Source organism: Anolis carolinensis, chromosome 5 (genome assembly GCF_035594765.1).
Source record: "Anolis carolinensis isolate JA03-04 chromosome 5, rAnoCar3.1.pri, whole genome shotgun sequence".
In the NCBI taxonomy this organism is placed as follows: domain Eukaryota; kingdom Metazoa; phylum Chordata; class Lepidosauria; order Squamata; family Dactyloidae; genus Anolis; species Anolis carolinensis.
In genome coordinates this window covers 17,736,494-17,761,708 of record NC_085845.1, presented here as the reverse complement: position 1 = coordinate 17,761,708, position 25,215 = coordinate 17,736,494, and the positions used below count along the sequence as shown (strand labels likewise).

At 37.9% G+C, this 25,215-nt stretch overlaps 1 protein-coding gene across 5 annotated transcripts in view; it reads right to left on the bottom strand.

Annotated features, from left to right (window-relative positions):
- The window catches only part of ptpn13 (protein tyrosine phosphatase non-receptor type 13), a 140,970-nt gene that overhangs the window by 77,305 nt on the left and 38,450 nt on the right, over positions 1 to 25,215 (bottom strand). For all 5 annotated transcript variants that reach the window (XM_016993784.2, XM_062981843.1, XM_062981845.1 and 2 more), the window contains exons 2-4: positions 23,505 to 23,624; positions 2,434 to 2,603; positions 1,101 to 1,166 (exon numbers count right to left, since the gene is read on the bottom strand). In XM_016993784.2, coding sequence (XP_016849273.2) covers positions 1,101 to 1,166; positions 2,434 to 2,603; positions 23,505 to 23,619 — 351 coding nt within the window. In that variant the 5' untranslated portion in view covers positions 23,620 to 23,624. The remainder of the gene's footprint in view (positions 1 to 1,100; positions 1,167 to 2,433; positions 2,604 to 23,504; positions 23,625 to 25,215) is intronic.

Sequence of the window (25,215 nt, the reverse complement as noted above, 5' to 3'; positions counted from 1 at the left end):
GACCTGTATTACTTGTAGCTAATTAGCCTCCCATGGTTTCCTATCTTTGATTTATACTAAATTGTGCTACATTCTTTGAATAGCAAGGACACATACAGAGGTGCTTCATAACATCTGCTAATAAATGCTTTCTAAATGAAATGTTACGAATTCTATCTGGAATGAATACGACCAATTCTCAAATTCCAGAAATGTTCTTACTTTGCTCTTTCCAACAATACTCAGTTGTTTTTTTACATGCTTTACTGACAAAGTGCTGGATTTGAACTGACTTCAGGCTACATAGAACCCTTAATTATTTAATTTATCACTGGTAAATATGTGGGAATCTGGACCTGTTACCACAATACACTGTTCCATAATGCAGAATATTACTGGAAGAGAGCCAAACTTTTTTGGAGAAATTAGGTTGATGACACACAATTTGAAGCACAGTGAAATCAGTTATTAGATTGACAGATGTGAGAATGCTAGTTTCCTTCCCAGAACTTTATTGTTAGCGGGTGAACTAATAAAGCTAATTTACTGGACAATTGGAGCAACACTTTCAATTACATGACAACACCCATGCAACTCAAAACTACTTAATTATTTTCCTGTATTACTTGTTATTCATCTTATGTCTTGTGCTAGAATATACACACAATTTTGAAGGTGTACAACCTCCGCTGATATAACTTCCCAGTTACCACAAGTATTTGGATTTCACTGCCAATGTTCATACTGGATGGTTATCTCATAATGACAAGCCCTATCGTGCAGTTCTAATCTTTTAGCACTATTACATTTTTTTGCTTGATTTGTTCATCAGCAAGAGTGTAAACTTTCTTAAAATACAATTTTTTATTGTTGTCTTTCTTTTAACCCTGCCACTGTTGTCTAAACCATACTTATTTGTGTTCCATTTGTGGTCAGGAGTTGCAGGAGTGGAAGAAATGTTAAGCACTGTTGCTTCTATTTCCTAATCTCTCCCAGTGATTTCCTCATTCCCAATAGTGTTTTGCAGCAAAGAAGCAGAAACAAATGCAAGCTGGCTGGTAACATGTGACTACATCTCAAAGTACTACAATATGAGCTAGTGGTATGTTTTCACCACTTACTTGGCTTTGAGGAACATCATAGTCAGCTCCCCAATATAGCGTCATTCCAAGGGAATAAATGTGGATCTGCAACAAAAGATGAGACATTGATGGAGTTAACGGTGCAGCAAATATTTAGGATATAATTCTGTTTGTGATGTAAATAGGAGGAAGAGGATGCAGTGATACAAATAGACCCTGGAAGCACCCCCCAGAAATAAAATCACATGATCTCTTAGGGTCATATTAAAAACTGAGAATTGAGAACTGGAACAGCCATGGCAGAAGCTTACTTATTATGTAAATATTTCCATGTCTAGACAATTAGATGGGAATCTCTTCTTCAGCTTGAGCACACAGGATTCAGAATATGACTCTTCTTAAATGTGTTTATTAAAACATTTCATTTTGCAAGAAATTAGCTCATGTCTAAATTCATTCATTATCAAATGAGTGAAAAACTGATTATTTCTGGCAACGCTAGAGTTAATACAGTTGCCTTTTTTAAAGCTTGAATTTTAGCAAGTGACCAACAAGGCATTCTTTTGTCTATCCAGCAGTCTGCCAGAAATGTATCACTGAGTACATCATTTCTTTGGTTTAGGAATGAAGTCATAACCCAGTGGCTCAAGCAACCCTGTCATTGTGTTTCAGGAGGTGATTATAAATGGGAATTTGTTTTGGTTTCCAGCACTTCTATGGGACATGCTCAGATTTCAGAACAAGAGCTCAAAATAAAAAAAGATTCTCTCTCAGAAGATTCTTGATGAACCGTGGCTGAAGCAAAACAAAAAACAAAACAAAAAAACCTTGTTCGGAAATAATTAGCAAACTCAGAGTAAAATTAGCTGCAAAGTAATAACAGAGCTGGTTCTTTTAAATTAAAATAATAATCTCTATCTTCATCTTAATTTAGAATAAATTATAATTTACACAAGTGGCAGTTCCTTTAGTCCAAATGAGGAAAAAAATTAAAAGGCAGATTGGATGATCGTTCTCAGATAATGGCTTAATTCAGTTTTAATAATGAAATTATGTTTTGGACAAAGGCCCCAGACTTATACATCTCTCTCATTTCCCTCCTAGCTTTCTACCTTTCTACAGCTTGCTGTTAAGTCCAATTCAGCAAAACTATGATTCATGTGAACTACAGTTTCCTTCCTAATTCAGATTCTCATTATTTCATACTAAATTACTGTCCGTGCAATATAAGAAGTGTGAAAAGTAATTTGCTTATGAAAGAAGAGGGAGACAGCAAATGAGTCTGACTTCTTCAAAAATGTGACATGCATATCTTCTAATTTTAATTCTAGTCGTAACCTAAGGAAATGCAACAGAAATCAGAATCCTGTACCTTTTCAACATCCGAAAGAGATGACAGTGATTGGTTTTGGAGCACCTCTGGCGCTGTGAAAGCTCGCAGGTCTTGGTTGGAAACATTTTCATCTGTAAACGATACACTGCCTGATGGAAGCAGCAGAAGAGACCACGGAGAAATGATGAACCCCAGGGCAGTTGGATCAGCTGTATTTGGAATTGGGGGGAAAAGAACAATCAATTAATATAGGTATGTTTGCAAAGTATATTCAGGAAAGAAAGTAGAGAGTACAGCCTTCTTCTTTCTCATCATATGAGTTCAGTGAATCAATTATTTTCTAATTATCAAATAACCAAATAAAGTAAAAGAACAAAAATTGAACAAATTGAAAAAATTAAACAACTTCCATTAAGCCGGAAAAAAGAATGATCTGTTTCTCTCTGAGATGTCATTTTTACAGTAATTTCAATTGAGAAAAAAAGTTAACTCCATGACTTTGGATGCCTGGCTCAGACATAATATGCCATTTTATTAAATTACTGCTTGCTACTACTTTATTGATCATGTCCCCATTGCAGTTGCAAAGGAGAAGTTTCTTAATGCCCTACAGCACTTTCATCTGAGATTTGAATTGATATTTTTGATAGAGTTATATAAAAATCAAACGCAGAGCTTTTTTACAAATTGGAACATTCTTCCTTCCTTGGGTTCAGTACTTGAAAATGATTACCAAAAGGTTTGGCAGGTGTTTGCCATCAGAATGAATTATTGCAGGAAAAGCTCCAATGTAGTGGTGGGAATATGTTTGGAGGAGGAGGAGGAACACAAAATGTCATCCTCTCCACAAGAAGTTCCATTCATGGTTGGTAAATAATATTGCCATAAAAGAAAGCAAACACTGAAGCAATTCAGCCTACACTTGACCTTTTGAGAGGAAACCTACCATGAGAAACTACAGATCTCACAACAATAAAGCTTCTGTAATGAACAAGAGAAAGCCACCATAAACTCTAGGATGAGGCATTTTCACGGCCCCTGGGCTTATCCTCAGTCAAGGACTGAGGGCTGTCCATCCCCACCAGACAAATCCATCAAAGCCATTGACAAGGCACACAAATAAGACTTTGTAGCTTTTATTATTTACAAACCATGAAAAACACTGCAATATAAGAAGCCAATGCCTATAAACACAGATTAAAGAAAACAGGATGCTGTGGTTGACATCATCCTGAAAAATTATAATCAGAAATACTTAATAACACATGCAAAAAAAATCATTGGGGAATATGTATGTTGTATCTATGCTATGCCTTTGTGTTATTCATGCAGTCAGGCTGCATTTGATTAAAATGTTCCCTCTAGGAATAACTGCAACCGTTTCAGTGCAAGTGGAGGACCTAGACACTCCCAGAACATCTTAATCAAATCTGCAAGTAAGTCATATCCTTCTTCCATAGTCAGATGTTTCCTGTATGTTTTACCTCCCTCCCACCTGAACCCACCAGCGCATGTCCACATATTCTAGTTCTTCAAATCAGACATCACTAAATTTTATAAGTTGTAATGCCAATGAGAAGCGGGAGGTCTTCCTGGTTCATCTCAACAACATCAGGGTCCCATATAAAACACTCAGCCCACAAATTCACTGCCGAGAGGTTTTCAGCAGACTGAATGCAAAAAATAAACTTCAGGAAAAGGACGGACACATAGAAAGGAGGCTTTTGCAAAAGTCTTGCCCAACAGGATGCCAGTTTAATGATAAAAATCACGTAATGTTGCTGAGGTATGCACAAAAGTTCTACTGCCTGTTAGCAAAATACATTTTTGTTGTTCTGGGCAGAGAGCCCATAAACCAATTTCCAGCAGTACACCAAAACACTGAAAAGGAAGAAACAAACAAACAAAAACATTTTTAAAAAGAAGTATCTTTTCATGTAAAAAGGCTTGCTAAACCCTTTGTACACTTCCAATACCGAATGGAAGTGTAGAATACACATCTGGTATAAAAATGACAGCAGATCAGTCCTACTACAACTCTGTTTGTCTTTTGTCAAACTGACAGCTGTTTATACGATTTACTAGATTGTGTTCCTGGTTATCGGTTTAGGATGCTTTTGGAAACACAAGGAAATCTGTACTTATAGACATCTTTGCTACTCAGGGGCCTTATTTAAGTTTTACATTATTCTTCTTTTATTCCATGCTACAAATCAAGACACCACACTTATAGTTCCCAAGGGATAACTCAGCCCAACATAGCTGAGCTTTGACAAACTTGCTTCAGCTTATACTAGAGGTGAGGGAACATTTAGCTTTCCAGATGCTTGAGCCTCCAGATGTCTTCTTTTGGCCCACTACCCAGAATGGTCAATCACAAGAGATTGCAGGAATTGTAGTGCAAAACATTTAGAGGACCAACGTTTGTGATGTTTGTTCACAATCACATACCATAACACATAGATTGTGTGTCGAGAGTCAACTCTAAAAGTTGTGACCGTCAAGTGCCAACTGTAGTAATAGAAACAAACCCTGACATTTCAAGCTTAATGAGAAATGGTGTGGAGTGTCATACAGCAATGAAGAGTCAGGAAAGAGCACACCTAATTCTATGCCATTTAAGGCTGGTCTTACTACAATGCTTGTCTCACCCCCATTCTTAGCTATGAGTCATTTGTAAGTCGGATGTTTGTAACTTGGGGACTGCCTGTACTGACAGCAGATGGTCTTGTCTTTTGCCTCAGGCAGCAAAATGTTTTGGTTGCATGTTGAGGCTGGAATTATGGACCTTTTTACTTTTTATATGAATACACCACAATAGACTTGTGAACATTCATTGGTGCAACTGGAACTAAGGCCCTTCCCATGTCTCATACTCTCCCTTTCTTTAGAACAATGGTTCCCAAACGTTGGTCCTCAACCCCAAGAAGCCCCAGTCAGTTGGCCAATAGTTGGGAATTCTGGGAGCTGAAGACCCAAACATCCAGAGAATTAATGTTCACTGGTCTAGAAGGTATACAAAGGCAGCACCTGGAAAATATATTAGAAGACCACATTCTGTAGAATTTGACCTAATTTAAAACCATCACAGGAGGAAAAGATGTGGATGAAGAGAACTCTATTCTTCCTCCTCCCACCCTCCCTCCTCTTTTAAGCTGGGTACAGAGATATAAAAGCAGTACTGTGAAGTATGTTAAATTTGCCAAACTGAAATCAGCCAACCAAGCAGACAAACACAAATGTGTGCCAAACTCCTTGAGAAACAAGCACAAAGAATTATAATAGGAAAAATGTGGGAGGGAAGGCAGGGAAAAGGCTACGAAAACTTCTCCTGTCTCTCACACTCACTCATAGTTTCTGAGGAGGACTGTATGAATCAGATGTTCACAAAAACTGGTCAATGGGAGACAATGCCAATATTAAGAAAATGTAAAGAAGGAAGTATAAACCTCTCTGCACATTGAAAAGTTTTGGTAAAAGGGAAGAATAGGACCAGAATTTTGAGTTCTTGCATGCCTATTTCTCCATGCAGAAAGATTTGAGAAACGTACGTAAAGGCAATGTTCATCCAATCACATAGAAGTTTATAGATGAGATGCTGCAGTAAACATTGCCACAAGAAAAGTGTGTGAAATAACAACCAACAAAACAAAAAAAGTAAACACTTAAATTTCTGGTAAGAAACACTAATTTCATCCAAATACTAATAGGAGAATATTCTGTTGCACCGACTGAAGCTTCAATTATAGACTAATCAATTAAACGAATGGCACATTTTCAACCAAGAGGATTTGATCACATGGTCAGATACTGCGAACGATACATTTTTCAGCTGTCCTAAAGATAGCATGGACTAAACACAGAATCTTCTCCATACAAAACATGTGCTTTAGTACTGAGCTACTGCCCTCCTGATCACCAAGCCTATCAACCCATTTGCTATTACATTAAACACAATTAAATTAATGGTGTGGCAAACCCATATCATCAGCCAGTCACCTGCAACCTGAATGCTTCCTGGATTCCTCAAAATGATGAGAAATTCCAGAGTCACCTTTGCTGAACAGGATATGGTTTCCTTCATAGGAGAGCATGCTGGAGGTTTACAACACTTTTGTAACTTCTGCTTTATTAACAATACAAATGAGAAGTTTCACGCTGTAAGAAGCAATCCAGCCCTCCAAGGAACTGAAGCTTGCACCCAAAGGTTTCACAGATGGTCACCTCCTAGGATTACCTGGTTAAAAAAAATGACAGAGCTCCTGCATCTATAATGACTGGGTAGAAGAGGAAATTTCAGCAGTTGTTGCTTATCATGAAAACTTCACTTGCTGCAAATATCTATTTCATTCAACCATTGAAGGTACAGGAGCTTTGTCCTCTGTTTCACCCTCACAATTCTGCCATAACCATGACACATCTCTGACATTTGTCTAAGATTTCCCTTCATTTCAAAAAGTTGCAATACTTCTCCTAAGGTTTGGATACCGGGTAGTAAAACCTTTAAGCAAAAACAATCAATATTGCCTTTGGCCCTGTCCACCACATGGGGAATTTTTCAGAAATTGTATTTAGGTCTGTGGGAGAAGTTCCCCAACTCTGATTTAAGTGTCAAAACAACCAGAAGATAGAAACATCTACTAATCTGCATCAAGATTCCCATATTTATTTTCTGGCAGTATTTGTATCTCAGTCTCTGATATACGTTCTCTGCCCTTAGTGAACTCTTTCTCTATGTCAATCAATTTTTCTCTGGCTAATGGTTATGTTAGATATAGTTATCACTTCATGAATTGTCCTCTAAATGATAACTACAGCTTGTTTTCCCTGATTTGTATCCTATTCATTCCTTCCCTTTTAAAGTTCCTATTTCAGAAAGGAAAGATGGGGAAAATAAAATATGATTCTGGATTCAGAAGTAATGGGCTAAAGTAGTTAGACGTCATAAGCAAACAATGAATAATGGCTCATCATTGACTCCAGTAATAAACCATGGTTAGTTTGTAGGGATGAGTTAGGATGCAATCTATATATATAAAAGGGTAATGAAATTTTGGCCTAGGACAAAACAACAAAATTACACATCCAAGAAACACTAAACTTGGCAGCACAGCCCCTCATCCATGCCTCTGCGTTCATACAACAAACAGCTCCAGCTACTCCAGAAAACGGCCAGGCTTTGAGACTGCAAGGCTATTCACTGCTATTCCACCTGGCCAACAAAGGATTCCCATAAGCCACAGCAATGCGTGGCCGGGCAAAGCTAGTAACTAATAAAAGTTTTCAACCTAATTTACAGTTATGTGCAAACCTGGCTACTATATGGTTCAAAGCTATACGGCATGAGTCACAGGTACAAACTGCTTCACAGTGTGTGTGTATATTCGTGTGTGAATGTGTCCTTTCTGAAGTTCAAATGCTAAAGAAAGATCTTCTTGTATCACAAAACCACTTATCAACAATTAGCTATTCTAGTTTTTAAAGAAGCATTTCTAACAAAGGCACAATTGGCCAGGAGTCAACGACAGTACATGTGCCTGGTCCCAGCATCCATGTGAGTACTGTATCCGGCTAATCCCTCCTACATTTGTTGGCTTCTTATTCTGGACAGAATTTTGTCTCAAACTCATCCCTGTCAAAACCACCCACTGCTCTGTCCCTTATTAGAGCTGTGGGCAAGACCATTCGGCTGAACTCTGCTCAATGTAATTAAACAATTGATGTTCTTCTATAATATGCCCCAAGAGCTATCTGGATTTCCTGCTGTACCTGGCACTGCTGCATTCTCAAAAGCAGTAAAGGAATAGCAAATGGGTTTCCTATTTGAAACTTACCACTCGGAAGCCTTATGAGGTTTAAAACCCATAGCTTCCATAAATGAGGAGACTCTTTTTAGTAGGAATGGTGGAAGGAAACAACACAACAACAAAACCATATGTCTCAACACTGAACTACATGAAAGGAACAACTGATTCCCAGAAGAAAATACAGCCCATTCGCAACCTTCCAGACAACATAATCTTAACCGCTATGGAGGTGGAATCCAGATATACCAACATCTCACGCCAGAATAACATCCCTAATGAAGCTAAAACTCACTTAGCCACCAAACTCTGTCAACTTTTACTGGACACATAAATATTTCACTTTTGACAATAATATGTGTTTCCAAGTCAGTGGAATAGCTATGAGTATTCAAATGGAACACAATATCAAACTAATTCATGGCTGATTTGAAACGATGTTCTTTTAGCACATGCATCCAGAAATTTCTTTGCTATCCAAAATATCTTCATGACATGTTTATTAGTTGAACACATGGAAAGCAATCACTTGAAAAGTTTAACCATGATTTCAACAATTTCTATTCTGAAATCAACATGATTCTAAAATGATCCTTACAACAAATTCACATTTTGACACTATGCAACTACACAATGGATCTCTAAGCATTATGCTCTATTGAAAACTCACTGATTCTTACACATACTTAGATGCCCCCTGATTCCACCTAGAATACACTACGAAATCCATTGTCTACAGTCAAGTCCTCTGATACAACCACATCTCCTCAGACTACAATTCAAAATTCTTGGATTTCTAACAGATATTTTGCAAACTACAAAAAGACAAAGAAATAAATCAACAAGGCAAGATTAGTTCCTAGGAATAATTTACTATGAGAAAGACTAACAATGCCATATAACAGAATGCTCCCAGAAGTCATTCAACTGCATCATTAACAAACTACAGTCAGTTCAGAGAATAATACAGCTCTATTACAAGCTTTAGGGAAAGGCCTTTATTGGCCTATAGACAACCTCCAAATCTTAACTACCCTAACTACTCATTTACAACAGGATGCATAAGATGGGTAATAATGGAAGAACAGGACTTACACATCCTGATGCAAGCTCTGTCCCCAAATCAACTCTGGAAATGATATTTGCTGACGACACTAACCAATAATAACACCTACAATATCAGGTCCATCATTTGTTCTTTTTCCAACATGACATATGACATCAAATGTCAGTGATCTCTCTCTACACTCTATATTGGTGCAAGAGCATACATTGACACAAACTGGAGATTAGAAGTAGCAATGCACAGCATTTCAACTCCCTGGACATTCAATACAAAATTTAAAGGCCACAATCCTTGAATATGGAAATTACAAAGAAAACTTAAGAGAGGAAAAAAGCTGAATTGAATTACAGTAGAGTCTCACTTATCCAGCACTCACTTATCCAACATTCTGGATTATCCAACACATTTTTGTAGTAAATGTTTTCAATGCATTGTGATATTTTGGTGTTAAATTCGTAAGTACAGTAATTACTACATAGCATGAATGTGTAATGAACTACTTTTTCTGTCAAATTTGTTGTATAACATGATGTTTTGGTGCTTAATTTGTAAAATCATAACCTATTTTGATGTTTAATAGGCTTTTTCTTAATCTCTCCTTATTATCCAACATGTTCGCTTATCCAACGTTCTGCCGGCCCGTTTATTTTGGGTAAGTGAGACTCTACTGTATATTCACAAATTCATTTCCATTAGCAGAGGTACGGGAAAACAATAGCTTCATGGCACACTACGTGTATAAATGCAAGGCTCCTTCTTATTCCACATGCAACAAAAATAATGTTCACAGACATGGTTTGAATTTAGAAAAGTGACTTTTGGTAAGCAGTTTTATTGATTTTACATATCAACACTAAAGTATGAATTATCTGTATTTCAGATATACAAGCCAGGTTTAGAAAAGGCAGAGAAATGAGAGACCAAATTATCAATATCCACTAGATAATGGAGGAAGGTAGGGAGCTTCAGAAAAACATTTATTTCTGTTTTATTGACTAGTCTAAAGCTTTCGACTGTGTGGATCATAATAAATTGTGGCAAGCCACCTTGTCTGTCTCCTGAGGAATCTGTATAAAGACCAAGTAGCAACAGTAAGAACAGACCACGGAACAACAGACTGGTTCAAGATTGAGAAAGAAGTAAGACAGGGCTGTATACGTTCAGCTATTCAACTTGTATGCAGAACCCATCATGCGACATGCGGGGCTTGATGTATCCAAAACTAGAATTAAAATTGCTGGAAGAAACATCAACAGCCTTAGTTATGCAGATGATACCGCTTTGATAGCTGAAAGCAAGGAGGAGCTGAGGAGCCTTATCACCAAGGTGAAAGAAGAAAGTGCAAAAGCTGGGTTGCAGTTAAACATCAAGAAAACCAAGATTATGGCAACCAGACTGATTGATAACTGGCAAATAGAGGGAGAAAACGTGGAGGCAGTGATAGACTTTGTAATTCTAGGCACAAAGATTACTGCAGACACAGACTGCAGCCAGGAAATCAGAAGACTTTTACTTCTTGGGAGGAGAGCAATGACCAATCTCGATAAAATAGTGAAGTGTAGAGACAGCACACTGGCAACGAAGGTCCCTATAGTTAAAGCAATGGTATTCCACGTAGTAACCTATGAATGTGAGAGCTGGACCATAAGGAAGGCTGAGTGAAGGAAGATAGATGCTTTGAACTGTGGTGTTGGAGGAAAATTCTGAGAGTGCCTTGGACCACAAGAAGATCCAATCAGTCCATACTCCAGGAAATATCCTTGAAGTGACTGGCTTGTCCTTGAAGGATCTGGGGGTGGCGATGGCCGACAGGGAGCTCTGGTGTGGGCTGGTCCATGAGGTCATGAAGAGTTGGAAGCGACTGAACGAATAAATAACAACTGTATCTCCTTATGCAATATACAAAAAAAATTAAAGGAGTCATGGGTTGCATCTTTCTGGATCCTTAAATCATTCCACCCCACCCTACAACTGTGTAAATATGCTTTACACCCCGAGGCCTGGACATCTTTCTGTAATGCATGGAAAAAAATGGATTCATAGTTACAAAATCTTGTGCTAAAATTAAAAAACAATTACTCTTAAAAATACACCTACATTCCTGCTCTCGCTCCCTTTCCTCCTTTTTATGCTGTAAGCTTCTCAACTAACCCCCCTTTTGTTTCTCTCTGGAGCACTTTTTAATGCAGCTTAGAGCATTGCTTTTTGAAATGCAACTTCCAGAATCCCCTAGACTGAGAGATTTGGAGAATTATACTCTAATAAGGAGACTTTCCGGGTTCTGAAACTTAGTACTTGTTCATTAGAATATGGTAAGTTTTCCCTTCTTCTTCCCCAAAATGCTGACATTCTTCTACTGGAACTGTTCTCTCCCCAAAATACAGAAGTCTTTCCAGCAAAACAGAATTTTAATCTTGTTTCCACAACCACTGGTATTTTGGATATGGCCCCTGGTCAGTTTGTGTGTCATTTTCACCAATTAGCTACCATCAGATTGGTGAGCTCATTCCCAAACTATGCAGCCTGGTCAAATAAACCACAGGAGCATAGTAAGTATCACCAGAAGACTGGCAGCTAAATAGTGTGGTTTGCTTTGGTTTTTAAATAACATGTTCTCTTAAAGGCAGGACAGCATCATTAAACTGCCAAACACTGTACAACACCAAGGAAATATAGTACAGTAGAGCCTCACTTATCCAAGCCTCACTTATCCAAGTTTCTGAATTATCCAAGCCATTTTTGTAGTCAATGTTTTCAATATATCATGATATTTTGGTGCTAAATTCATAAATACAGTAATTACAACATAACATTACTGCATATTGAACTGCTTTTTCTGTCAAATTTGTTGTATAACATGATGTTTTGGTGCTTAATTTGTAAAATCATAACCTAATTTGATGTTTAATAGGCTTTTCCTTAATCCCTCCTTATTATCCAAGATATTCACTTATCCAAGCTTCTGCTGGCCCATTTAGCTTGGATAACTGAGACTCTACTGTACTTGTGGAGGGGGAAGTTCTGCAATTGTTTTAAGAGGGTAGAGAAATGAACAAATATTTAGAGTAAAGAAATGGCATAACTATTTTGAACTTCTCAGAAATCAAAAGCAGTATCATGCAGGTTTACCCATTTCCCCTGCTGCCGTCCAATCTTACAAAATTTCACAATTCCTAAAAAAGGAAGCCAATGAAAGTGTTAAAGTGTTGCTCAGAACTGAGGAAGAACATAACCGCAGTTCAAATGCCTGCTCAGCAACAAAGGCTATAGGAAAAACAATAATGAATCCTGAAGATCAACACAATTTATTATTTCTAGAGAGGCAGCCATATTAAGCCCAAAGTGTCATGCAATATCACAAAAGCCAACAAATGTATTGTGGCATTAGCTATAGTTCAAATGTAGTAAGAGCTAGCCAGACTCAGCAGGCTTAATATATTTGGGTGCAAATGGACAAAAATATAGAAACAAATGGAAAAAAATTACTGGGTGTTTTAAAGCCAGTCACTCTTTTTAAGACTAACCTGTCTTGGATATTTGTTGTGCTAAATAAGAGTTGTTTGGAAGAAAATTAAAATTAAAATGTAAAACATTTTATCATTACTGGATATTGGAAGAAGTCCAAAACCCTTAAGTCATTGCTGTGAGTAAAGTATTTTTTTCCACCATGAACAGGAACTGTGGCGGCACAATGGGCTAAACCTTGTGCCGGCTGGATTGCTGATCTGAAGGTTGGTTTGCTGACCTGAAGGTTTCCAGTTTGAATCTGCGAGACAGCGTGAGCTCCCGTCAGTCAGCTCTCGCTTGCGGAGACAAGAGAGAAGCTTCCCAGAAGGATGGTAACACATCCAGGAATCCTCTGGGCAATATCTCTGTAGATGGCCAATTCTCTCACACCAGAAGCTACTTGCAGTATGTTTTCAAGTCGCTTCTGACACAATAAAAAAAATCATGGACAAATCTTACAATAATGGATATACACAAACAACTCAGCCCTGTAGATTGGACAAGATAGGTAGGATTAACACGTGGTCTGTTTCTAAGCTATGCTAGCCTTCTTGCAAAAAGATGAAGCATAATTGAAATTTATTTGAGCAAAACGGAAAGATCACATGTGTGCATGTGGATTATAGATTGTATTCCTAAATATTCTTTAACTACAGGAAGAGGAGTAAGAAACTGGATTGAACCCACTGACTTAAATAAACTTGTGTCCCAGTTAACAGAATGTAAGAATCATCAAGACAACTCAGTCCAGCCTTTACAATATCAGGCTTAGTCTTCAGCAAAACCTACCTAGCAACTTAATCTTTGAAACATTTGGCAATTAACCTCTTCTATGGAGACCAATAATCCAGATGCTTTAAGTATATGTATGTGAGTATATAAGAAAGGCAAATGAGATTTAGCAATCCAAGCATAAAAAACACATGTGTTTACACAAACCTCTATATTCCATCAGATGAGCAGTGGGCATTGGACGAGAAAGAGCACTCCCTTAGGGCTGGCAACGATTAATATATAGTCATGCCAAAACTACATAATCCTAGCACATCATCAGCCTAAGGTTTTATGTAATTCACTGGCACTTGCATATTTAGGATGGCTGACTGTATAATTATGGCTACCAAATCTGTGTGTATGTTATGTGCCTTCAAGCCACCTGTCAATTTAATAGCAACCCCATTAATTATAAGGGTTTTTCTTAGGCAAGGAATATTCAATATGGTTTTGTGAGTCCTCCTTCTGAAATATAGCACAGGGCATCTTATACTCAATGCTGGCCTCCCTTCAAAATACTAACAAGGACTGATCCTGCTTGACTTCCAAGATTAGACAGGATCTGATACCTTTAGTATTTCGGCCAAACTACCACATCTACAACAAGTTAAATGAACAGTGAGCAGGTCACCGTGTAGAGTCTGGTACCTATGCCTATCGCATTTTTGGTCCTTAGACTACTGAAAGCCACAGACCACACTTTCCTCAAAATTAGAAGTGATGTTCCTACCTCCAGCAGGATCACTCTATGTTTAATTGTTTTTCAGTATGATCTGTATCTGAAAGAGGCCTGACATGGAAAAAAATAGAATCTGACCTCTTTACATGCACATTGAAAAACAAGTGATAATGGTAGAAATAGGATTCTCTAATTTTTGGGGGAAAAAATATTTTTTACAATTAGAGAGCATCAGGGAATCCATACAATTCCCACCCCAGAAATGCAATTTTTTTACACCCCCCCCCCCCCAATATATATGAGTTATTCTTCAAACTTCAGTTTCAGCAAAATACTATTCAGTTTCCATTTTTGAAATCTGGATTTGATTTCCTTTATTGCACCAAAGATGAGATTTGAGATCAAGTTGTTGTTTGGCAGATGACATTGCCAATTGGCAAATGAGTTAGCTAAATACAAACAATCAAAGTAAACCTTGCAGAGAATATGTTATAATACTAACAGCAGTCCCTCTTGAAATTAAGACAAGCAAGACTATGAGTAAATACTCTAGGAGCTCCTAGTGTCTTTAGCAATGTAGAGTTTAGCCTTATCAATCCCTTGGAGGATAGCTTTAAATATACTTTGCAAATGCCAAGATATATTATATTTTAAAGCTGTCCTCCAAGAGATTGATAAGGCTAAAATCTACATTGCTAAAGACACTAGGAGCCCCTGGAGTATTTACTCATAGTCTTGCTTGTCTTAATTTTATTGTATTGGCTTATTTCTTCTTTATTCTTCATCATTTATGGATCAAACTGATCTTCTTGCTTTGGCTATCATTATATTAGTAAGTTATCAATTTCAGAAATGTTCAGGTAGAATGAAAAAATAAGACCTTCCCTTCTGTAGGCACAGAAACCTGTAACATAACATGAACATCACTGGAAAGACCTGTTGACTCTGACCTCATCAGGACCAGAAGGCAAGATCCAGCATGCAACCTCGTTCATGGCAAGAATACAAGATACAACTTACACCCTCCAAATGACAAGTGTTAATGCAAGTAATTAAACAGGTGGAATAATAAGTAGGACTGGCTTGGGATAGACATTTTCAGACCTGCATAATCTTCGTGCAGATTAACCTAAGATCTCACACTCTACTGTGATGCTGAGTGAAGGCGGACAAAAATCACAAACTGTAGCTTCCACATTCAGATTTAACATCCTATGCAGTGTATAGACAGTTCCTTGAAGAATGTTTTTACTATTAGTTTTTACTAACTTCATCTTAGTATACTGCCTTAATATTACATGGCATACTAATATGAATTAATATGAATTGATTCATAAATCTGTCATTTGGTAACTGCGGTGGTGCAATAACCCTTGTGCTGGCTGAACTGATGACCCGAAGATTGAGTTGCTGACCTGAATCTGTTTGAATCTGTGAGATGGGGTGAGCTCCTATCTATCAGCTCCAGCTTCTGGGGACATGAGAGAAGCCTCCCAGCAGGATGGTAATACATCCGGGCATCCCTTAGGCAATGTCTCTGTAGACAGCCAATTCTCCCACACCAGAAGCAACTTGCAGTATGTTCTCGACTTGCTTCTGACATGATAAAAAAAATTGATAGCCAAAATAGGGCTATCAATGCATCACAGAGTAGAGACTGAGGCATTCTGGATTTGATGATGCTTTGGATTAATTTGACAAATCAATTCAGCAAAGGAAAATGCTCTTCTAAATGAGGAATGTTTATCAATACATATATCCTACCTGGAATTACCAACTGGATTGGGTGGGGGGGGGGCATTTCTTTGTCACTATTGCAGCATGCTCTCCTAGGGCCTTTTCATTTTAAAGTTTTGAAATTAGACAATGCTAGGCTTATGGTTGTTTCTGAAGAATAGTTCTGTCAGAGACAACATATTAAAATACAGATGTGGATAACGTCCATGGGGACAGAACCAAATTTCTAATTGGGCAAATACACAAGAGATGCACATCTGAGAAGTTTTTGTGTAAACGCAGAGGTAGGTAGACTTTTTATATGAAAAAGAAATACATTAAATGAATCAAAATAGATTACTTTTCCATTCATAATTCATTTTCATTGTATTTCATTCTTAAATCAATTTCTCCATTTTCCCTGTAGCACAAGAATCATCTAAAAATTACAAACAAAAATTCTACCAAAGACCAAATTATGGAGCCTACTCTGTTTTCCCTTCTTTCCACAAAGTTCAAAGATAGTTCCCATGTTTGTTGTCTAATGCTTCAATATATATGAACTTTGTTTCATGCACAAAATTATTTAAATATTGTTTATAAAATTACCTTCAGGCTATGTATATAAGGTGCATATCAAACATAAATTAATTTCATGTTTACATTGGGGTCCTATCATTAGACTATGTAATTATGTATATGAAAATATTCAAAATCCTCACAAAAACCCAGAAATCTAAAGAACATGTGGTCCCAAGCATTTCGGATAAGGAATACTCAAACTGTATGTTAACTATGATATTGGCTATTTAATTCAGATTATGATATTAGCTGTCCCACTGATTATAGTGAATTTCTGTAACAAAAACGTAATGTTAGTAAGAGAAATGGTTCAGGGACTCACTAAAGAGGACTGTAAAATAGTACCAGGGTTCTGCATACAACCTCTAGATCTCACTAATCATAGAATCATAGAGTTGGAAAAGAGCTCGTGGGCCATCCAGTCCAACCCCCTGCCAAGAAGCAGGAAAACTGCATTCAAAGAAATTAATTGTTGCATTACTTATTCCAATTTACAGATGAAAGATGGAGAATGACAGATCAAGATGACAAAAGGAATTCATGGTTCAATAACAAGCAGTAGCAACTCCTTCCAAGTATCAAAATGGGAGTATATGGGCACGTGCCTCCTAACTTAACTAGAACAAAGAAGTTGAACTTGAACTTTTGGAAATATATAGCTCCCTAGTTTTTATATACCTGCTTCAATGTACATTACAGCAATCTTATGGAAGTTTCTCATATGAAACTGGATGTTAGGAAGAAGTTCATAATATTCTGTTTCTTGCCTAAGTAGTGGGGGGAAAGGCTTAACACAACTTGGTGTAAACCATCAATACTGGCCTAGGAGTCATGTTATAACCCTGAACGTTGGATATATCTAATCTGGTTATCTGAAAGTTGCTGCTTGGGAACTTCAGCAAAAAGTGACTTTGTTCTCATCTCTTAGATCTTTGACTTGATATTAAGTAAGTGTTCTTGTAGCTCAAGGGCACTCTCACATAAACTTCTGAAGTACTACTAGCGCCATCCTCTTATTATTATTACTATTCTGCTATGAATAATGAAACTTGCTAGAAAGTTTAGAATGGAGACATCCCAATTAGGGTAATAGGAGCTTCTCTTGGGGCTACTGCAAGCTTTACAAACTACTTAAATCTAAAACTGCATGGAAGTCCTAGTAACTGCATTTGCATTCCATCATAGTTTGGAAAAACTGTTTTTGAACCACAAAAACCAAAAAATGTCTCAATTAGCACTGGAAACATACAGGGGAAAAGTTATGGATTCACAAGCGGGGGGAGAATTAGGATTCAATGAATCGCCTGCAGGGACAGCAGGCACGTGCTTTTTCATTATGAATCGACATTCTGCCAAGCACAACAAATCAAGCCCCACATAATCACAAACACTTGCTGGTTAGGTGAATAACTTATCATCTTTATATGTGTAGTGGAAAGAGGTGAACAGACACCCAGATGGTTTTTAAACTTTTCAGATGTTATTTGAAAAGTAGACTGCCCACCAAAATTGCACTGAGTTGATTGAGAAGAGATGTTTAGCTTAGGACAACCTTCCTCAATCTAGTTCTCTCCTGGTGTACTGGACTACAACTCCCACAAACCCCACCTATATCAGCCTTCCATTCAAGCTTTCCATCTGACACGTTTGGGGGGCATGAAGTTGGGGAAAGCTGGCCTAACTCCTAGGGTTCCCTTTCTAACCTGGGAGTGAAAACAATGACATGGAATTACAACAACATTTGCAGATTTCAATTGTTGTGGATTTGATTGTTTGATTAATAAGGTCTCTCTAGCAATCTTAGGTCTTCTATCTATCGTCACTTCCTATCATACTAGATGACCTAGAAATTTCTATGTTCTTTCACACTTAATATGTTTCTTAATATGCGTTTTTCCTCACTTTCATGGAGGCCTTGCACCCCTATCTCAGTGAATGTGGAGGGCTGATTGTAATAAGTAATCACACAATGGAACTAATCTCTGATCTCAGAAGCATCTACAAATATCCCCATTAAAGAATGAAATTGGAGATCCTACACATCACTGTCATAAGTGTACAAAACAAAATGGACCAAATGTGGTCTCTCGGGGCTGTTTTTAAAATAATAATAATAATAATAATAATAATAATAATAATAATAATAATAATAATTGGGTGCTGTGCCAAAAGATCTCAGCCGGCATTTGGAAACAATAGACATTGACAAAATTACGATCTGCCAACTGCAAAAGGCCACCCTACTGGGATCTGCACGCATCAATCGAAAATACATCACATAGTCCTAGACACTTGGGAAGTGTTCGACTTGTGATTTTGTGAAACGAAATCCAGCATATCTATCTTGTTTGCTGTATACAATAATAATAATAATAATAACAACAAACAACAACAACAACAGCAACAATAATTTTATTTCTTACCCACCTCTCCTCATTTTTGTAGCCCTCAAGCCCTCCACAGACCACATGTTTTCTGGCCAACGTGTATGTATATGTGTGCACGTGTGAATGTTCTTTCTTAGACACCCCTAGAAGAGAGCAATTCATTTTTTAAACTGGGTGCTGTGACCAACTGCTGTGGTTAATTTACAAACAAACAAGTGCTTCCAATAAAAAAGTGGATTTTTTTTCCATTTTCTCCTCACCACTCAGTTTTTTGCATTTTGGAAATTCACTATGATTCACAGAACTATTTTGGGAAGAAAACCTTATCTATGGAAGATGAAAGGACCTAGAACTCTTACTACATCGGCAATACTCATCCATCAAAGTGCTGTGGAGACAATGCCAATAACTGAACATAAGAGCACCTCATATGATTACCTGGTCATGCTTGCCTTCCGAAACAAAATTGAACAATGAAGTGGGTGGTACTTCATTTTGTTGCTTATTTGAAGTTAAATTTCATGATCTAAAATTGGTATTTTATTGTGAACAAAATGAAGTGTCTGTATGGCAACAAAACCAATGTAAATGTTCCCACCAAGTGCCTCAACTTTCTCTACCTCTATCTGGACAAGCAGATCGGAAGACCTAGAAGATAAGGTCAGAACTAACATGGTATGTTAAGATGTATTATTGATGGGAGGTGGATGGATTTGTAACACATCCCACAATGTTTGTAAGCATTGCAATGTAGCTGGCAGCTTGCTCTTGATGTGGTTGAAAAAAATACCTTCCTTGGAGTGATTAGTCAATATCGGCAACATTGAATGCAACCTGTAATTCTGTTCCATCTTTCATTAAAAAACAGATCCAAAGAAAGTAGTTCTTCTGTGTTGTGTTTTAACAGTCTCCCCACTCCCAGCCCTGTTCAGTTTGGCTTTATGACTTAATAAAAACCTTATTTATGGAAGATGAAAGGACCAAGAACTCTTACCACATCGGCAGTGCTCATCCATCAAAGTGCGGTGGAGACAATGCCGATATTTGAACATAAGAGCATAATTCAGAAGTGTGAGCCTGTGAATTAATAAAGTGCTCTGTGTGTGTGTGTGTGTAAGAGGGAGAATATCACACTTGTTCTGAGATAATCGTGGGCTGCCAAAAAATGCAAAGCTCATGAACCTCAGGCAATTCCCAGGCTGTTATAGTGTGGATTCTTAGCAGTGTGAAGTCCTATGAACTGCAAGCCAACTGCAAATGAAAAAGTAAGGCTTTGTTTTTAGAAAACGTGCACTGGCTTGGGCTGTTGGTTATTTTCCTCTACTTGTTATATAAGGACCAGAAACACTTCTAAATAAAATAAACTTGGGGGAGGGGGGTCAAAATTCTCGAAAACGACCTTGTGAACATCTACCACTTATAAAATATTGAGGACAGAGATATAACAATATATTAAAACAATCTTAATGAATGCCAAAGACAGGAACTCCAACATTTACTGCCATTTCCAAGGGGAAGATGGGATAGGGTAGGGTGGAGTACAGTGAGGGGAGGGCACAGTTGCTGCCAAAAATCACTGGATTTTTATTTTGTTTACTGCTGCATAGAACAGACTGTATTTAGTAATTTTATAATTTAGTCATTTCAGCTTTACTTGCACTTGGCCTACTGCCATTAGCTGCCTTAAGCTTTTTTAAAAGGCAAGACTGGATTTTAATGTTTCAGATATACAATATCTGATCACAGACTTTCAGGAAGATGTGCCTTGAGATAATACGAGAAAACATTTAAAAACATTGATAGAAGCAGGCAAACTGGTATGCACCCTCGATATACCGGACCAAAAATCGCATATATTGAAGCCAGGATGGTAAAAACCATGGGCTATGGGATTTGTAGTCTGGGATTATGGAATTTGTAATTCAAAATAGTAAGATGGCACTAGATTGTCTAGTACAGTTCTAAAGTAGGAGGTGTCGGCTTCAGAAGATCCAGAGACCCTTCCTCACCACCCCAGACCATCATAACTGCACCAGCACCTTTTGATAAAACTGGGAGTTACTGGAAGATTATTTTAATTTTTCCTATAGTAGGGATTACTAAAATAAGGTGTATGCAAGGGCTTGTTTTAGAGAAGAACTGCACCCCTGGAAATTGAGACCTCAACGTTTTAAAAAATGGAGATGGATGGATGGAGACTACAGAAGAACAACCTTGGGGATCACATGTGCCTCACAATCCAACTCTTATAAGAAACTGTCATGCCTCCCACTGCAATGTGGGAATAACATGGGAATACGCTGACTTGACATTACAGGATTATTGTAAAGACAACTGCATATAGAGGGAGAGGTGAGGGAGGAAGGTAGGGATCATTAAATTACCAAAGTCAGGTTTATACATGTCATACTATTTCCAATTTCTATGTATGGTTGTGAAAGCTGGCCAGTAAAGAAAACTGACAGGAAGAGAAGAACTCATTTGAAATGTGGTGCTGGGAGAGAGTTCTATGGCTACCATGGACTGCCAAAAAGAAATAAACGGATCAGCAAGCAAATCAAGCCTGAACTCTCCCTAAAAACCGAAACGACTTAAATGAGGCTGTCATCCTGGGCATATTATGAGATGACATGCCTCATTAGAAAAAGATTATAATGCTTAGTAAAATGGAGGCAGCATAAATATAGTAAAACCACACTGCAGTTGGATAAGATTCAATCAAGGAAACTACAACCCAGAGTTTGCAAGACCTGAGAAGTACTCTCAATAACAGGATGCCATAGTGTTGTCTCATCCATATGGTCACTATAATCTGAAATTAATTTGACAGCAAATATCAAGAACAGCCCATCTCTGTCTCTGGAAATATTTTGTTCTTGTGTACCCTCAAGTTGTTTCCAACTTATGGTGACACTAAGGACCTCTCCCATGGTTTTCTGGGGATGAGAGTCTGTCACTTTATTAATACAGTATATTCAAAATGGATATATATTTATGGTGAGCTATCTGTTTGATTCTGCAATCATCCCTCCTTACTCTCTTTTATGGAATGTGCAAATAGGATCTTTCCAAAGCACAATGTCCATCGACCCTACTGATGTAATATACCAAATGTAGTGAATTGGGTTGTATAGAATTAACCCAACTGGAAAAGTTACAAAAAGTTCTACAGTTGTTGAAGAGAGCAAGGAAAAGGAGAAGGAGGACAAGTTTGCATTTCTTACAAATGTTCATTTCGTAAACCAAAACAGAATCAGAAACAAGATCACAACTGTGTTTCATTTCATAAACAAGAACATCCGTGCAGTAATTCCTTTATGCACTTACAGAAAAGGCAGTGTTTTTGTGGGTGCTTTGTGGAGGGGAAGGAGGGAGGAACACAGTATAGTCTGCCCTTTGAGACTCATTTTTTCTGTCAAGACATTTGGAGGAGGAGGAGAGACCGCTTCGGGCTTCTCTCCTTGACAAAACGCCAAGTGTATCTTCACAAATACCAGATTTCCAAGTACTTTGGATGGGAAGCATGGCTGTTTCTTCTACTCTATTCTTCATAATCCCAATAAACCAAAGCCAGTGACCCATATGCCTGCATTGCTATCCAGTGGCATTCACAGTACTACAACTGCACACGGCCACATCATGGGCTATGGGAACCTGCCATCTGGAAGATTTTAAGCCTCACCCTTGAATATTCAAGTGTCATTAAAAACAAAAACAAATCATGTTTCTAATCCAAATATGCCTCTCTTCCATGGCAAAGTCGGGTCCCAAGTGCTGACAAAAGGAGAGTACAAATAGTGAGTTCTGGTTGACAAAACACTTTTAAATTAAGATGAAGCTAACTAGGAATTTCCCCCACAAAACACAGCCCAACATGCTCAATAACCACAGAATGAACAGTATAAAAAGCAAAGAAAGCAAGAGAATTGACATGTATGTACAATGGAGTACAGCTTGAGCATCCCTGATGTGGAATTTCAAAATCTGATATACTCCAAAATCCTAAATTGGTCACATGTGAGACTGAGGTAGTGACACCTTTTGCTTTCTGATGGTTCAATGTATAAACGTTGTTTGGTGCACATTATTACAATATTGTATAAAATTATCTTCTGGTTGTTTTTGGAACATAATTGAATTTTGTGTTTAAACTTGGGCCCCATCTCCAAGATATATCTCATTATATGTGTTTATGCAAACACAGGTATTCCAAAATAAAAAAAAAATCCAAAATCCAAAACACGTCTGGTTCCAAGCATTTCAGATAAGGGATACTTTATTATGGAGAAGATCAAGGCTGAATAGCTGGCCAGTTCACACACTGGGCAAATGTTCTCCTGTTAAAAGGACAACACACTGCTACATTTGATTGCAGGTCCCATTTTCTTATAAATTCTCAAATCAGAAGAGAGGTTGTTCTCAGCTCCCATGATTCTGATCAATAAATCCCAGAATCTCCTAACCAGCATAGCAAGTGTCCATATCTGCCTTTTATTTTCCAAGCGCTGTCTTTGTTTAAATTCTTTCTCTACTGCATGAATTTCTTATCAAACTCATGGGAATTGACCTCCACACCTGCACACTCAGGACCTTACCTTTTCGGAACAACTCCTGAAGGCTTTCAGCACTCTGATTCAATACAGCCCATATCTCCTCCTCTTGCAACGGTCCGCCACGAACCTCTAGGGCTTCAGCTAGTGATACGTGCATGTTATCTGAGGAAAAGAAACAAGACAACACACATTGAAAAATGCACCCAGACCCCATTCATCCCACTGCTCCCATGTTGCATTTGTGGCAATCAAATCCACCTCTGTGGGTTTGATTTTTGAAGGTTTGATTATTCACCGATTTGATTAAAATGTTGTCTTTGGGAATGTCTAGGTCCTTCAGGGCAATTCTACAGTCAATTTCCACTGGAAGTTTACCATACAGTCATGCTGAAGGACCTAGAAATTCCTAAAGATGTGTTTTCTCTGGTAAAAAATAAACCTATAACTTTCACTGGGGTTCCTATGTTTCTTACCACAGTAAATGTGGAAGGCTGATTGTACTCATTTTTGTGCTTCTATTAATTGTACTGGGTTACCTATCAATACAAGAGGTTTGGACCAACCTTCTCAAATCTACCACTCCCAGATCTCTTAGACTACACCTCTCAGCATCTTTTAACCAGCATAGCAATTGGAGTTATAGCCCAACCCATCCAGAGGCCACCAGGCTGGAAAAAACTGGCCTAGAGGCAGGTAATTGGACAATCTAGCTAAACTGTGTCTATACTGATTGACATCGGTGCTTCAGACTTTTAAAACAAGAGTTAGTTCCCAAACCTACTTGGACAGCATACAAATTGACATTGAAACTTTTACATATGGCCATGCATCCTACCATTCCACTCCTCTAAGAAGGTCCATGAGCTATTTAACCTGCACTAAACTACATATTGCTCAGACTGACATCTTAAGAGGGAACCTGCTTCTAAGGGCTTCTTGAGACTCCAGTGACTGCGTTTCCCACCTAATCCCTGCTTGCTGAGCTGCCAGATGTAATAACTCTTTCCAACTATTTGCAATGGTGACATTGCAGCAGCGCTGAAGTGAGACAGGTAATTCCCGCTGGACTGTGCTATAAACCACACTAAAGTATAATTAGTGTAGCTGGTTTGAATAAATCTTAATGCCTAAGACAGAGACAAGACATTTTATGACCAAGAACATATGAAATATCCTCTCTAATGCACAGGTTTCAACAACTGCTTCATTTTATATCTAAGCCTATGACTGCTCGGGTAGAAGGAATAATCAGTCTCAAACCAAATTCTGACAACATTCAGCGTCTAGTATAAATTATTCTGGAAAACACTTCTACTTCAATTATGGCATCAATAAATAAGTGACACAATAAGCAAGAGACATTAAACCCAATGGACATCTACCCATCTTCACCTTGGCTGACACCCTGAAGAGCAGCACACCACATTGCAACAATTTGTTGTGGGTTCCCAGTAACATAATTAAAAACCAGTACAAACTATTGTTTTTATATGACCCCAACAGTAACAGCTCAAAAGTACTATAGGATGTGATATATGAGATCTGTCTGAATGGGGGTTTGGTCCTCCTGTGTTGGTATTTCCAGGTTAAAGTTGGAACTGATATGACAAAAGAGAAGTCTGTGCTCCAGTTTAAGAACATGAGTACAATTAAACGTTTGGAGCTATTTCATATTGCCTGCAATCCTGTAAATTTGCACTGCCAAAAATTGTGCAGATGTGTTCATAAAAAAGAACTGCAGTTGTACAGATAT